The sequence below is a fragment of the Populus trichocarpa genome, chromosome 7 (genome assembly GCF_000002775.5).
Source record: "Populus trichocarpa isolate Nisqually-1 chromosome 7, P.trichocarpa_v4.1, whole genome shotgun sequence".
Lineage (NCBI taxonomy): Eukaryota > Viridiplantae > Streptophyta > Magnoliopsida > Malpighiales > Salicaceae > Populus > Populus trichocarpa.
Window position 1 is genome coordinate 1,275,446 of NC_037291.2, and position 15,854 is coordinate 1,291,299.

At 32.6% G+C, this 15,854-nt stretch overlaps 1 protein-coding gene and 1 non-coding gene across 3 annotated transcripts; one reads left to right on the plus strand and one right to left on the minus strand.

Moving 5' to 3' along the window:
- Positions 1–10,319: 10,319 nt before the first annotated feature.
- LOC7495522 (probable leucine-rich repeat receptor-like protein kinase At1g35710) lies at positions 10,320–13,129 on the minus strand. 2 transcript variants are annotated; one of them, XM_024605174.2, is made up of 2 exons: positions 10,968–13,129; positions 10,320–10,643 (listed from the first exon to the last, which is right to left on the minus strand). In XM_024605174.2, the coding sequence occupies exons 1-2, from the start codon at positions 12,847–12,849 to the stop codon at positions 10,591–10,593; spliced, it is 1,935 nt and encodes a 644-aa protein (XP_024460942.2). In that variant the 5' UTR covers positions 12,850–13,129; the 3' UTR covers positions 10,320–10,590. The 2 variants fall into 2 exon arrangements, with proteins under 2 accessions (XP_024460942.2, XP_002310286.3); XM_002310250.4 differs by lacking the exon at positions 10,320–10,643 and having other exon boundaries at positions 10,812–13,125.
- Positions 13,130–14,586: 1,457 nt separating this feature from the next.
- Positions 14,587–14,659, plus strand: TRNAF-GAA (transfer RNA phenylalanine (anticodon GAA)). The gene has a single exon. It is a non-coding gene; the product is annotated as a tRNA-Phe (tRNA).
- Positions 14,660–15,854: the final 1,195 nt, after the last annotated feature.

The window sequence follows — 15,854 nt, forward strand, 5'->3', positions numbered from 1 at the left end:
CATAATTTTTTTCTCGTGAACATAGAAGAATATATATACTAAAAAAGTCTTCAAATCCCACATTGAAAAAATAACTTGTTTCTTGTGAACATAAAGTATATTTATTAAAGAGTTTCAAATTCCACATTGAAAAGATATTATGTTATTCTTTTAAGTTAAAATATTTAAATCAAAAAGTTTTTTATCCCTTGTTGAAAAAACATAACTTTTTTCTTGTGAATATAGAGTATATATATGAAAGGGTTTCAAATCCCACATTGAAAAAACATAATTTTTTTCTTGGGAACATAGAGTATATATACTAAAGGGTTTCAAATTACATATTGAAAAAATAAAATATTTTTCTAATATTTATATAATAAACTTTAAAAAGTATTAATAACCAACTAAATATATATATATATATATATAAAAAAAGGTATAGAAAAAAAACCACATTAAAAAAAAAAACACATTAAATTTCATCCAGTTCATAAGTCGACCCGCCAATTAAGTTAACCAGGTTTTTCTGAATTGTTGCATCATCTTTTAATAAATCCGACCGGTCAAGCCAGAGACAAATGCTAAATAAGGTGACACCGTACCATTTAAACTACGACTATTGTCCGTCTGCAAAATACAAAGACTAAGAAATGTTTGCACAGTCATTTTCATACATCCTGAATCTCTGGCAACCTAGAGGTTAGCATGAGTTTAGTTGTTCTACTTCTATTTTTGTTGCCTTTCATGGACTGGATTGTTGAATCTAAATACATTCAGATGCTAAACTTATATATAATAATGACATTGAGTATTATAGTTAATTTATTATACACATACCTACTATATATGAAGTCATGGAAACAATTTGATATTAGAGATTAGTTGAGTATAACCTATTAAATTAATTGATTGATTTCGAGTCAGTCTTACACAGTTTAATTAGAAACTCGAGTTAGATAAGGAATTAGGTTAATAAATTTTAAAATCAAAAACTTTTGATTGATTTAATAATATTGGCAAAAAAATCTTCATGACTATAGCATTCAATAAAAAAAAATTATCCAACCCATAGCTTATAGTGAAAGAATGTACTAGTTTGTAGCTACTTGATGTGTACTGTAGTGCTCATCTGCTTCATCACCAAGAAGGTAATATCGCGCCCCCTCATTGAGAGATAGTGAAATTGGCATTAAATATTTTAATGTTTCGGGCTTTAGAATTTTTCTTACGACGAAAAAAATATAAAAAATCTAGTAGTAGTATAGGGTAAGATTAAAGTTTACATGTGCTTCCTTGCAATAATTAAGAAAGATCGATGTTTGAAATCTTCCTGGGCATGCAGGAGTTTTTGAAGCCAACAAGATCTTGCGTTATACCTCTCTTCTCTCTATTCCACAGTCAAGCCTTCCTGGTAAGATTGTGTACAAAAAGCTTCAAAAGTAGAGGAAAGGAGAGAAAGAAATCATAAAAGAAACAATTCTCGCCTAACGTCCATTTACTGCCATATATATACAGTCCTTGAAGCCAGACCCTTTCTCCTCCATGCACCTGCAATATCTTTTTTAGCTATTTTACTTTGGTGAAGACAATGACGTAGAATCACAAACCTCTGTGCACTTGTGGCCACTATGTGCTAACATAAGCAGTGCATGTTCTAAGAGATCTTTTTTACGTCCAGAGCAAAATCTGTTGAGCAATCCTAAACCACACTGACACCGCAGAATATATCTTCTTTTGTGTGGCTCATAGTTTTTCGAATTCGTGCTGTCATTTCTTTAAAATAGTGTTATGCTCCTTAGGCACGGTTTGGCAACACAGTGCAGGTTGCATCGCAGCCAAAAAATTATTTTTGATGTTCTTGTTAACAAAACGCAGGTTTAACCGCGTTGCCAAGCGACCATAGAACCTAGCTTATATATAAATATAGCCAAACTTGTGTGAATCACACTTATCTTTGGCAATGGAGAACCCAATCTTCTTTTTCTTCTTTCATAGTTTTTCAATACGATTTCGATGATGAAAAGATAAATTAACTTTAAATAGTTGAACCCAAATATCATAATAATAATTATTAATTTGTCCATGCATTTAACCGAAAAAACAAGCGATCAATTTTTATTACTTTTTGGCAAGGCAGAGAAACCCAAATTATTCTACCTAGGACCATAGTTTTAAACCCATCTCCACCCAGCTCAAAGTTCGGGTCATCGGTAATCTTGGATTAATTCTATTTTTTTATATAACAAAATGACATTGTTTTTATAATTAATAGATTACAACCGGGTTTTTGACCGGATATTACCGAGTAAACTTGAGTTTTTGATCGAATTACTCAAGTTTTTGCATTCCTGTATTTTTTAAAAACTTGACCCAATTTCGCTTGATCCTGCTTCTGGTCAAATTTTAAAATTATACATAGAACATGCAACGACACTAATTAATATGTCAATGATAATGTTTTTGTAAAGTAACAATTATCATAACTAAGTTATTTTTGTTAAAAAACTATCTCAAGTTTTAAATTATTACATGAAATTATAAAATTAGTTTTTATGTCAATTTTATAATATAATATCTCAAGTAATAATGATGAGATTTGAATTTTTAATAATTTAAATATTACTGAGATTTTAATACTTAAAATATTTAATTATTAGATGAAACCGTCAGAATAATTTTATAATAACTCTAAGGATTTTTCTAACAAAATCCACGAAACACATTTAAAAATTTATTTGGCTTTCTACAGAACTCAAAATTGAAAGTCTTTATAAATCACATCTGATTTTTAGCCTTCAAACTTTACCTTTTGGTTTTTCTTTTAACAATGATGGTGAGAAGAAATGGCAAGAGGCGGAGAAAGTAAGAAACTTAGGGATTTTTTTATTTTAATATAATTTCTTTTTAAGAAAATAACCCTACTAATTTTTTAACTAAGATAGTATTCATCTGATCAAATATAAAATATGATAATATATCTTATTTATATACAGAGATGCACGGATAGATACATGCATCCATCATTGTAAAAATCATCATCATCATCATATATATATATATATATATATATTACTCATAAAATAGTATAATGTCTAACTTGAAAATCATTTAGATTATTGGTATGTCATATGAATGATGATAATGTTAAAAGGTGTAATTTTTTTTAAATATGTGTCAAAATAAGTTTTGCAATAATTTTAATATGTGTTAAAAGGTATCGAGACCTATAAGATTTTAGTATTGAAATTATATGGAATCAAAGCAACACGAGATCCGATGCAAATAGCTAAATAATATTATCTTAATTTGTCACTTTTTATTGTAATTCTTCCCATATAGAGAATTAATATTATTATTTTTTAACAAATTAAGATTATGCTTATATTGATATAATTAAGTGTTTGGTGTTGTCTTCATGGTAGGAAAATGACATGTTTTGTATATCTCAAGTTTCATGACAACAACGTGCAAGCAGGTTTTATTCAAGTCGAAATTGAAAACTTGTTTAATAGTCAATGAGAACTTGACTTCACCTTGATTCTTGAAAGTTCTGATGAAAATTGTTTGGAGATATGATTGATGAGCCAAAGCACCATTTAATGAAATTCTATAAACAATAATAATGTGAGGGAAAAAAACAGAGAGGATAGACCAATTTTGGCTGTCCTAAGTTTATATTTTAATTTTCTCCCGTGTCTTTATTATCAAAATCTTATAAAGTGACTTATGAACTCTATTAATCAACTACACACATTATATAAGTGTGTGTGTGTGTGTGTGTGGGGGGGGGGGGGGGGGGGGGGGGGGGTGGGGATGACATGGGTCATTTTAGCATAATTATATTTATTGTCTAGTTTTACATTATCAAGTATAAATCTTAACTCAATCATTGGATTTGACTGAAATTTTACAAGGAGTTTCCATATATTTTTCTATGTTGGGTTAAAATTTCATGTCAATCGAAGTTTGGAAAGTTCTTGCGATACAGGTCAGCATATGCAATACAGATTTTATTATTTGTTGCCTTTTTTACTTGTTGACTTTCTATTTGGAGATTATTTCTCACCCTTAAAATGCAAGGATATTAAACAACCATGATGTTTTGAATAAATTTGTGTTTTGTGTTATACAATATTTTTATTTGTTGGGACAAAAAATAAATTTGACTTATCAAGGTATAACTGACCTTGTAGCATCTTCATATACTTTGGGTTCTTGATTCTCTATAATCAATGGGTCCAAGTTTGATTTTCAATGCATTTAATTTTTAAGTACATGGTTATCTCTGGGTCAAGATTTAGCTGTCACAAACTTAATTTTTGTCTTTCTTGGGTGGTTTATTTACTTCGTTATGGGTTCGAGATTGCTATCCTAGAAGTTCGCATTAGTTAGTATCGGAGTTAGACTCTAAAAATCAGGTTATTAGAGTATTCTTGTTGTTTTAATTATTGTCCTTACATATCAGTAACACTAAATTAAAAAAGAAGAAGAATAAAGACATTAAAAAACTAAAGATTCAGTTATGCCGCGAAAACACTAATACAAAGGAGATTAAAACAAACCATGTTAGGATCGCTTCAAAATTGATATTCTAGGGTTCTTAGGTATAATAACATCAAATATTAAATTTTGGGTCATTTGAACTTTGTTTGGCTTGCATTTTAAATTTGGGTGTTAGATTGTGTAAATAAGTCTGATTTATGTCAACTTATAAAACATGTTTCGTTATTGTTGAAATCAGCCTAATACTAAAGTTATATTTAGGATGTTTTGGTGTTAATAAAGTCATTTTTATTAGTTCTGCATCTAATTTATTTCGCATCTTAAAAAAATTCATATTTTGTACGAATTCATTTGCTACTCACAAAACTGTAATCATAGTTTTGTCTTTGTTTATTTTGGTATATTTATTACTTGTTGAGTTATACACATATTTGAATTGCGCTACTAAGCTGTTTTTTTTTTTTGTTGTGTTGAGTTTCAAAGTGAAAAGCCTAATTAAGTCAAACACAAAAGTAGTGTAAACATGTGAGGGGGAGTGGGAAAATAATTTTTTTTCACTAATGTATTTTATAGATTTAAAGATGTCGGAAAACACCAAGAAGACACCACCAATTAAAAATTAGGCTTTTTAAATTTAAGACTCGGTACAAAAGATGGAAATGATGAACACGGGTAATAGGAAATTTGGAGGATAGGATGGTGAGAAGGGAGAGACATGATGCTGAAATTCATTATTTATGAAATAGAGTTAGTTGGGGTGGAAACAATGCTAGAAGGCATAAAAGGTATGTTAGTCCCATTGTTGATGATGATTTTGATAAGATAAGTAATGAAAATTATGATAATGTGTCTTTAAGCCATAAAGATCAGTTTGGGTAGCTTAGAAAGCATAGGTATAAGGGAGTTAAAAGAGATGAACAGTTTAGCCAAGAAGATGATTTGGGTAATTTTAGGTGCTATGATGGGATAAATAGGAGTTCAGGTAGCATTAAGATAAAAATTCCTTCATTTCAAGGGAAAGACAATCCCGAGACATATTTGGAGTGGTAGAAAAAAATAAAGCTCGTATTTGATTGTCATAAGTATTCAGAGGGTAAGAAGGTTAAGCTTGTCCTAATTGAGTTAATGGACTATGTTATTATGTGGTAAGATCAACTTATGTTGAGTCGTAAAAAAAATCATGAGAGGTTTGTTGAGACTTGGAAGGAGATAGAGGCTATTATAAGGAGACGATTTATCCATAGTCATTATTATGTGAAATTTTACCAAAAGTTAAAGTGTTTAAGTCGAGATACAAAAAGTGTTGATGAGTACCATAAAAAGATAGAAATTACGATGGTTCAAGCTAATGTAGTGGAGGGGATATGGAAGCCACTATAGCTAGGTTTTTAAATGGGCTGAATTGCAAGATCATGAATATTGTGGAGTTGCAACACTATGTGAAGTTGAAGGATATGATGCATATGACAACAAAAATAAAGAGACCAGCTCAAGCATAAGGATAATTCATGACCAAGCTAACCATTGGGTTTTTTATCACCTTAGAAACCTAATTGGAAGGCTTATATAGGGCCTGCCTAATCTTAATCGAATATGGGGGAGAGAACTAAGACTCTAAAAAAAAAAGACATCTCCATCAATAGTAGAGATAAAGTTGAAACTCTTACATCTTGTAATTATGACATAAAATGCTTTGTTGTTTAGGAGTTAACCACGTTACTTCGCAGTGTCCAAACAAAAGAGTTATGATTATGAAGGCTCTTGGTGAGGTTGTGATCGTTGGGAAGGTTAATGATGAGGAGAAGATGCCCACGTTTAAGGATGCTAATGATGATTGTGTTGAGTATCCGATTGAGAAGGAGGCTCTTATGGTGAAATAAGGATTGAATTTGTAAGTTAAGGTGGGAGACTTGGAGGAACAATGAGAGAACATCTTCCATACGAGGTGTCATATTCAGAATAAGGTGTGTAGTATGATCAATAATAGTGGGAGTTGCACTAATGTAGCCAGTATTGATTTTGTGGATAAATTGAACTTGCATACTACAAAACGCCCTATTCCGTAAAAGTTGCAGTGGTTGAATGATTATAGAGAGGTGAAAGTGTTTAAATAAGTTCTAGTTGCATTCTTTTTTAGAAAGTATTATGATGAAGTGTTATGTGGTGTTATGTCTATGCATGCTAGTCATTTCTTGTCGGGTAAGCCTTGGCAATATGATTAAAAAAATTATGCATGACGAGTTTAAAAATAGATTTTCTTTTATGGAAGATGAGAAGTCTACAGCTCTTGTTTCTTTAACACTTAATTAGGTTTATCAGGATTAATTGAAACTTAAAAAGGAGAATATGGCTGAAAAGAGAGTTTGTATGTGAAGAAAAGGTTTTTTCAAAATATTTTCTTTGCTAACAAACCTATGCAGGGTTTTGATGAAGATCCTTTTGTTTTAGGTTAATGGTGGTTTGTTACTTTTAGAGGGTGTTCTTCATGTTACAGATTTGAGGACGAATCATCTTGAACGAAGAGGGAATGATACGATCCAAGAAAAGTTGAATAAAGAAATTCAGATTTTAACATAATTGTGTCTACTGTCTAGTTTTATGCTATCAAACATAAATCTCATTCTGACTGTTGGATCGGGTTGAAATCTTACCAGGAGTTTTCAAACATAATGTTATACAGGAGGTCGAGATTTCAGATCAATAAGAGTTTAGGAAGGTCTTGCAATATGAATTTTATTATTTATTGTCTTTTGACTTGTGGACTTTCTATTTGGAGATGATTATTTTCCTCATAATACAAGGATATTCACCAACCATGATGTTTTGATAAACTTTTATTTTGCGTAATGCAACACTTTTCTTTTTACTATGACAAAGAACAAATTTGACTTATCAATGTATAGCTGACTTTATGGCATCTTTGTATATTTCGGGTTCTTGATTCTCTATAATCAACGAGTTCAAGTTTAATTTTCAATTCCTTTAGTTTTTAGGTACAAGATTATCTTTGAGTCAAGATTTATTTATCACAAACTTGATTTTTAGCTTTTTTAGGTTATTTATCTACTTCATTATAGGTTTTGGGATTACTATCATAAAAGTTCGCATCGAGGATTCAAAGGCTGGATATTTACACTTTCAAGTAAATAAGAATTTTACCAAGTTCATACATTGAAAATACAATCAAGGGACTAATCATGTATCACACATATGAAGAAATTATTCTTCAAAAAGTGATCAAAGAAATACTTAAAAAAAAAAAAAACTACTCCAGCATAAAGTAATGCTACTTCTCACTTATAAAGTCTTATGTGCCAATAGTTCATTAATTTAGGCTCATGGAGCTTTTAATCAGGCTATTGATGAGAGAAATGGTAATCTTACATAATTAACATGCTTAAAAAAATCAATCATTCAATTAGTATTTCAATTCCATTCATAAATCTTATAAATTATATATTTTAATAAATGAATTCTGCAAACTTATTATATAAAAAGGGTGATGGTTGAATTCTGACGAATGATAAAAAGCTAGTTAAAGAGGAAAAAGATATGAACTTAAATTTTCTGCCTTCCTGTGCATTTATGGATTGTGGAAAAGCAGTATAAAGGTACAGCACCTTTTATCAAGCACGCTAGTCAAGCTTACAAGCGTGGCATTGAGTCATTCTTGTCAACCTCCATTGCTGTTAAATTATCTATTTGTTCATAATTAACTTAATTATGACATGAACTTGTCAGGAAATACATCATCAAGTTAAAATGGACATCTGATATCATAATCCTGATTATATATCTAGCAGGAATTGTGCCAGAGAAATCATCTCTATGGTAGAATTAAGTGTACTCTGCTTCCAAAGTACTGTATTGGAAATGCAAACTGGCAATTGGGATTGTGTGCGCGCACTAGGATCCTTTGTCAGAATTCTTGTAACTTATGATTCAGTAACAATTATAACCAGTGCACTAATCAAGCACAACGAAAAACAGTTAGGAATCTCTGTATAATGTTCTTGGCTGATAATCTTTGAGGTTTTGACTGTTGATTATGGGTAGAAAAGTTCTTTTAGCCGCCCACAAGAAGTCTTTTCTTCAATGAAAGTGATGAGGACAACAGAAGAAGGAAATTTCCAAAAGCTGAAAGAAAAAATGGAAAGTTAAAAAGTCCAAGGAATTCGTTGTTTGTGCTATATGCATTTTACACTCAAGAAATGTGTGTTAGTCCTATTTCTGTCGTGTCGTGAAGGAATCTACACACAGCTTTATTTTGTAGCTCCTGCAGAAGTGAAGAGCTTGAGATGATGAAGCCATAAATTGCTAATGTTGGCACAAATTAGATATATAATGTAAACATTTATGGTGTCAGGATTGGATCCTCAGTTACTTGATAATTGTTTCCAAAATTTCATTGCATCTGTCACCGAAAACATAAAGCTGGTTTGTTGTCTAGGACCAGCCAGGAACGGAACCCGTGTGTGTAATGTTGCAGAGCGCTATTCTACCACTAGCAATAGCGAAACTTCTACAAGATTTAATGGCTATGTGACAGCAAGATCAGAACCCAGAACCCTAGAGAGTTAAATCTTTTATTATGATCTTCAAATGAGCTTAAAAGTTGACCCGCCGAGCCATTCCTGTTCTTATAACTAGGATTTGGACTGAGCTAAACTAAATTGCAACAACGATAAAGGTTCATTTTCTAATTTTATAAGAATTGAAGCCAAACTCTGACTGTTGTTCCAGGCCCATTTGAAGGGCCTGTGTAGTAGACTGTTTGGAAATCAGATCCATTTCCATGAGCAGAAATGGAACGAAGAAATACGCAGATCCAAATATTTGAACCTCTCTAACCTCCTTTCTCACCCAAAAACAGTCTATTTTGTTTCTGTACATATTACTTCGCACAGACAAGTTCATAAGAAAAAAAAGCTTAGCATAGACAAGATATCTGCCTTCACTAATAAAGACGACCAAGCAAAAGACATAGAGAATGAAGCAAAAGAAAAGATGCCATGTAGAGGGGAAAAGCTTCCCCCTCCATATGAGTGCTTTAATACATACCATCAAGAGCTCACATGGAGCTAGTCAAGCAAAAACACTAAGATATCTTAGTTGAAGATGAATTTACTGCATCAAATTTTCATGATCAAGCATGTTCTTCTCGTTGAAAGGAGAGACAAGGTAATCTTCAGATTTAGACTGGAACACCAGAATTGCAATATCACACAGAAAATTTGGTGCACTCTATATTTTCTAAAATAACAATGAAAGTGTCAAATTCTGACTTTTTGAAAACTTATTTTTTTTAATTTTTATATATATGTTGGTGTTAAAAATAAATTTTTAAAAAATATAAAAATATATTATTTTAATATATTTATAAATAAAAAATATTTTAAAAAACCAAAACCCCATCTTAAAATGTAAGGAATAACTATGTTTTGGTGGGCTGGGCTCATATTGACATTATAATTGTGTCTTGCCAATAATCAGTTAATTCCCCTGCCAAAACAACTTCTGAAATCAAAGATGGCTGTGAATGGATGGTAAGTTTGAAAATTGAAACAAACTTCTGTAATTGATATATTTAAATTCAATAAATTTATAATTAAAACTTGTAATTGCATAAACAAAATACTTTCAAATATGGATATTCACTATTAAATTAAATTGATTTATATAGTTAAGTTTGACATCTCGCTTGAATATTTAATATATATTTAAATATTGTGATCCACATTACTTTTTAAAAATATTTTTTAATTAAAAATAAATTAAAATAATATTTTTTTTTAATATTTTTCAAATCAACATATCAAAACTACTTATGAACATATAAAAAATTTAAAAACATATTATAACACAGAAACCAACACTAATGATTAGAAGTAGTCATGCTCTCTTTTGAATGCCCAGAGCGGACTCGCATCATTTTACAAGGAGAAAAGTAAAAGATGGGATTAATTATTGACCTCTGATGCAACTTGAGAGTGGTAAACAAAAAGCCTTACTGAAAAAAGAAAAGAAAAAAAAAGAGCCTGTAGTATTCCAAGCTTAATTTGTCTTTTTGATTGGTTAGCATGGAGTAAAAAGGTGCGACACCTTTTAGCAAGCACGCCAGGCTCCACAGAAATGGTTTCTCAGTCCAGTCATTGTCACTGCAACAATGGTAGAGAATTTGAAAGGATTCATTACTAGCATGATCGATTCATACTCATTGTTGTCTCATTCGGTTTACTAGAGGATACGGACATATGGTCATTTAGCTTATTAGCTTTGAAAGGCAATATAAAGTTGGAAGAGATCAAGGAAAGAGACTAATCATCTGAATAAATACAAACTTTTTCAATCAGAAGAATTAGTAAGAAACATAACAAAACTTTGAACATTAAAAGAAAGTTGAAAAGGAAAAGAAGAGGAAAAAAGATCTTTCAGAAGATATTAGAAGTGCTTGCAAGGTGGAAGTGGAGTTCCACACAAACCAGGATTGTTCTTGAATGCAGACGCAGGAATTATGGCTTTGTGAGGAGGAATCCTGCCTCTTAGTCTGTTACTAGACACATCAAATTGCTTTAGCTCCTTCAGATTTAGAACAATCTCTGGAATAGCACCAGTCAGCTTATTTCTTGAAAGTAAAATTGTGGACAACTCTTTGGCATCGCCAAGCTCCTCGGGTATCATCCCAGACAGCCCAGTATTCACTAGCTTCAAAACCTGCAATTCTCTCATTTTCCCAATTGACTTTGGTAGTGATCCTCCCAGTGTGTTGTGTGATAGAACCAATGAACTAATAGAAGACATTGCTGGTCTCTCTCCTATGTCATCATCAATTGGACCAGTGAACATATTGTAGGAAAGATCAATGGAGTTAAAATGGCCTAGTGGGTCTTGGACTTCTTTAGAGAATATTACATTTAAGTGGCCACTGAACTTGTTGGAGTGAAGATCAAGATCCATCAGAAGTGAAAGGTTCTTGAATTCAACTGGGATGGATGAGTGAAATCCATTATTTGATAAGTTGAGAAATGAAAGGCTAGTAATGTTACCAATCCACCAAGGCAGCTTTCCTGTTAATGCGTTTCCTGACAAGTCAAGTTGTGATATTGATGATGAAGATAGCCAGTGAGGAAGTTCCCCTTCAATCCCAGTATTTGCCAACATAAGCTGGAAGACTCTTAATTCCTGGAACCAGTTTGGTATTCTAACAAGTCCTAACGGATTATATGAAAGATATAAAGTCTGTAAGCTCTTCAACTTAGCTAGCTGAGGAGGAAGCTGGCCGGAGAGTCGGTTTCTTGATAAATCAAGTGTTTGAAGGTTGAGTAAATTTCCAAAACTTGAAGGGATCTTTCCTGTAAAATAGTTGTTAGAGAAAAATATATCAGTAAGAGCTGTTAGATGACCAATGGTTGCTGGTAGTTTTCCAGTGAGCTTGTTATTCTCAAGGATTAGCCTTTGAATCTTTGAGAGCTGGCCAATTGATGGTGGTAAACTGCCAGATAACTTGTTTTCTGATATACGACAGAATATCATAGAACTAAGTCCAGATATCGAAGATGGTATCCTTCCTGTGAGCTGATTTTGATTGAGATATAGTAGTTCCAATGCAGCAAGTCCACCAATGGACTGTGGGATGCTTCCAGTTATCTGATTTTCAGATAGATCAAGATATCTGAGATTCTTAAGATTGCCAAAGCCTGTAGGAATTCTACCAGTAAAGTTGTTACCATGTAAATCAAGCTTAGTTATCATAACCACCTTGCCAATTGTTGGAGGAATTGGCCCCGACATAGCATTTCCTGATAAACCAAGTTCAGAGACATGTGTCCAGGATTTCATAACAGATGGAGGAACAATACCAGATATAAAATTGTCACTAAGATACATCTTTTCCAGCTGAGATAAGTACCTTAATGTAAATGGTATTGATCCAGTGAGCTTGTTTGTATCAAGAAAGAGATGTGTGAGCTTTGACAACTTGCCAAGTTCTTCTGGTATTGGTCCCTTCAAGTCCTTGAGATTACTCAGGTCTAAAACTTGAAGACTGGACAAGTTTCCCAAATAAGGAGATAAAGTTCCTGACATGTATGTGTCCTCAATGAAGTCATTGTCTGACGCAAGACCAGGACGAGATACATTGACAACTCTGCCTGAGGCATCACAAGCAACACCTTCCCAAGAAGTGCAGCAATCAGAGGAAACTCTCCAAGAATGCAACAGTTTTGATGGGTCATCTGTGATTTTGTGTTTGAAATCAAGTAATGCTTCTTTATCAACTGGGTGGCATGCCTTAGAAGAGGCTAATGTAGAGAAGATGAGAAAGAACAGAAGTGAGAAGGTTTGGGGGTGCATTGAAATCTCCATGGACAGTTTTGAGACTGTAGCGCTGAGGATCCGCTGCAAATTTAGCAGCGAGGAGAAGTGGTGCTCAAATAGTTCTGTGAGGCCCTTGTGTTTAATTTACTAAAAAATGGGTAAGTGCAAGGTTGTTCAGGATTGAGAAAAGTCATGCCCATTCTCCCGTGATTGAGTTAATTAGGCCTCAAAGTCAGAGGACATACACTAAAAGCATCCTGTCAGTGTGCTGCAATAACCAAGATACATAAATGCTATGGTGATTCATCTAACAGTGGAGAACACTATCAAAGGTTATGGATTCTTTTTCTTTCTTTTTACTCAAATTATCTACTGCTAGACCCATACATGCATTGGCAAGTGCTGTGTAAGAGCACTTTGGACTTAATCAGTACATAAAATATTCAAGCCTCGTTAAGGAAATAAAGGAAGTAGCCCTGCTGGTCAACAGTCACACCATTACCATTTTATGGCACCTCAAATTAGCAGCTTGCCTTCAATAGTATACCTCACCTCCCATTGTTGACTGTTTGGAGCTTTCTTACATTTGTCAAGCCAAGTTAAAAAGTAACCACTCGCTTTGATTGGGACATGGGCTTTCTTGTAGATCAACTATTAGGCATGTGAATCTGTGTTTGTCTTGTTTTCAATCCTGTTCAATTTGGCTATACATCCGAAGTACATACCTGGAATTTTCCTGCTGTCCTAAAAACATGACTGAAAGCAAAAGGTTTTGTTCTTTTGTTTGGATAGCATAAAGACATATAATTAAATTACTTGAAGAACAATCCTGACAGCATAATTATCAAATTGTCTGTAAGCCTTGATTTAAGGATGTTAAGGGAGTGTTTGGTATACAGTATATAATATTTTTCAATTGAAAATACATTATATTAACATATCAAAATCATCGAAAAACATCTAAAAACATTATTTTAATATTTTTTTAGGTGAAATTAGTTTGAAAAACATTTTAAAAAGCAATTTTAAATATAAAAACAAACACCACCTGTTGTTATCGAATATAATCCTCAGAAAACAAGCAAATAGGTACTTATGTTAAGGGTGAGGAAGATGCTGTTCACGAGTCTTGTTGACTAGGCTTGAGTGATTATGATTAACACGTTCCAGATTTGTAGTTGGTGGGAAGTGAGCAGGACGGTCCATGATTGAAGAGGCAAGCATGGCTGAAATGTGAGTTGAAGTTTATGATTGGATAGGCTAAGAGGCAACTTGTTGCCATGAATACTTGAGTGGGCACTTACACATTTGTTGCCATGTAAAAGCTGCTGCTGCTGCAACTTTCCTTTTTGATAAGCATTGTGACCTGGAATCCAGTAAATTATAGTGATGAATCTTTGTGTCCATCTTCATAAGATGTCCCCGAGAGCAGGAATGTTCGAGGCCATGATGATAAATCCTGTGGAGTTCAGAGATATCTAGGTCTAGGAGAGATTATTATATAATTATTATTATTGCTTTTAGCTTAACCCCGACCATCATCATGCCACGCCGTCACGGGTCTACCCATTATGGGTTTTTTTTCCCGTGCCTATAGAATTCATGCTTGGATGGAAAAATGGAAGATGCATCATGATTCTCCCATCATCAGTTTGCACTACAAAAGTGTTCCCTTGTTCAAGATAAAGGGCAATCCACTGGAATCTACCGGTTCAGGTCTTGCAAGAACATTCTACAAGATATAGTATTATATGATTATTATAATGGAACGAGAGGTCTCATCTTGCGGGGATAGCTCAGTTGGGAGAGCGTCAGACTGAAGATCTGAAGGTCGCGTGTTCGATCCACGCTCACCGCATTTTTTTAAGCTGCCTTGTCTAGTTCAAGGAAATGGGCTATGGGCTTATAAGAAGGCTATTAATGAGCCCGATGGGTCTTTCAAGGAGGATAGATCAACCAGCCATTACTTTTTTGGGCTCCTTACAGTTTTGGGCCTGTAATTGCTGTTTGTACGATATTTATATAGGAAGGAACCACACGTTTAACGTGTGACTTCGATACAATATTGTAGTGGGACCTACTAAAGTAAAAAAGAAATGATAAAATCTCTTTTAAAAAATAAAAAATCAATCTCCATAACTATCCAATTTTCCACACTTCACAAAAAACTTCACGGTTAAAGGGGAAGATATTCTTTTTTTAAAGACAATCGATTATTAAAAAGATAATCAATTGTTTTTTCCTAACTTTATCTGGCTATAATATGTAATTTAGATGTGAATAAAGGACGATAAGGTTTGTTATAAATCAAAGTACTTATTTATTGAGAAAACCATGATTATAGAAAAATTCTAAAATTATTTAATTTTATTCATTCATATCTCACTTATCAAAAAGCTATTATAATCATTTAAATAAAAAAAACTACAAAATTATAATAATACTGAATAAAAAAATAAACTTGGAAATTTATTTCTTTCAAATAGAAAAAAAAAACTATAAAAGCATAATAACACAAGATATATATAAGAAAATTGACTATGAAAAATATTTATCTTTCCAAAAAAGCCTCTACATTAGTCTTTATTTGTTAAAAGGAACTCGTTATCAAGTTCATATCTTATTTGGAAACTGTCCTTTACCACAAACATTCTTATGTGTGTATCACCTCGTCGTGACCCCCTAACACAACATCTTTATATGGGGATGCCCCATCATGGATCCCATTATCGGGGTTTTCAATAGTAGCAATTAATGAAGAAAAAAATAACACACTAGTTTCTAAAAGTCTATTTTTTAAAAGGAAACTTTTTCATCCACTCTTACATAAACACGTCTTATTTTGCGATATTTTATAGTTATAGATTCAACAACACAAAACAATTAACCAATAGAAATCATTAGGTTTTAATACATAACCATGGTGATTTGACAACACATAAAATAAAAAATACCAAAAATTATTACGCTCTCATATCAACTAATGTAAATGAAAATGAAGAATAATGAGATTTGTTGATAAAAAAATACTATGATTAGCAGAAGACTTTTAA

Coding starts and splice junctions, on each gene's coding strand:
- LOC7495522 (XM_024605174.2), bottom strand. CDS start 12,849: ATGGAGATTTCAATGCACCCCCAAACCTTCTCACTTCTGTTCTTTCTC. Junction 10,644..10,967: donor TGCATTCAAGAACAATCCTG/GTTTGTGTGGAA, acceptor CCATTGTTGCAG/TGACAATGACTGGACTGAGA.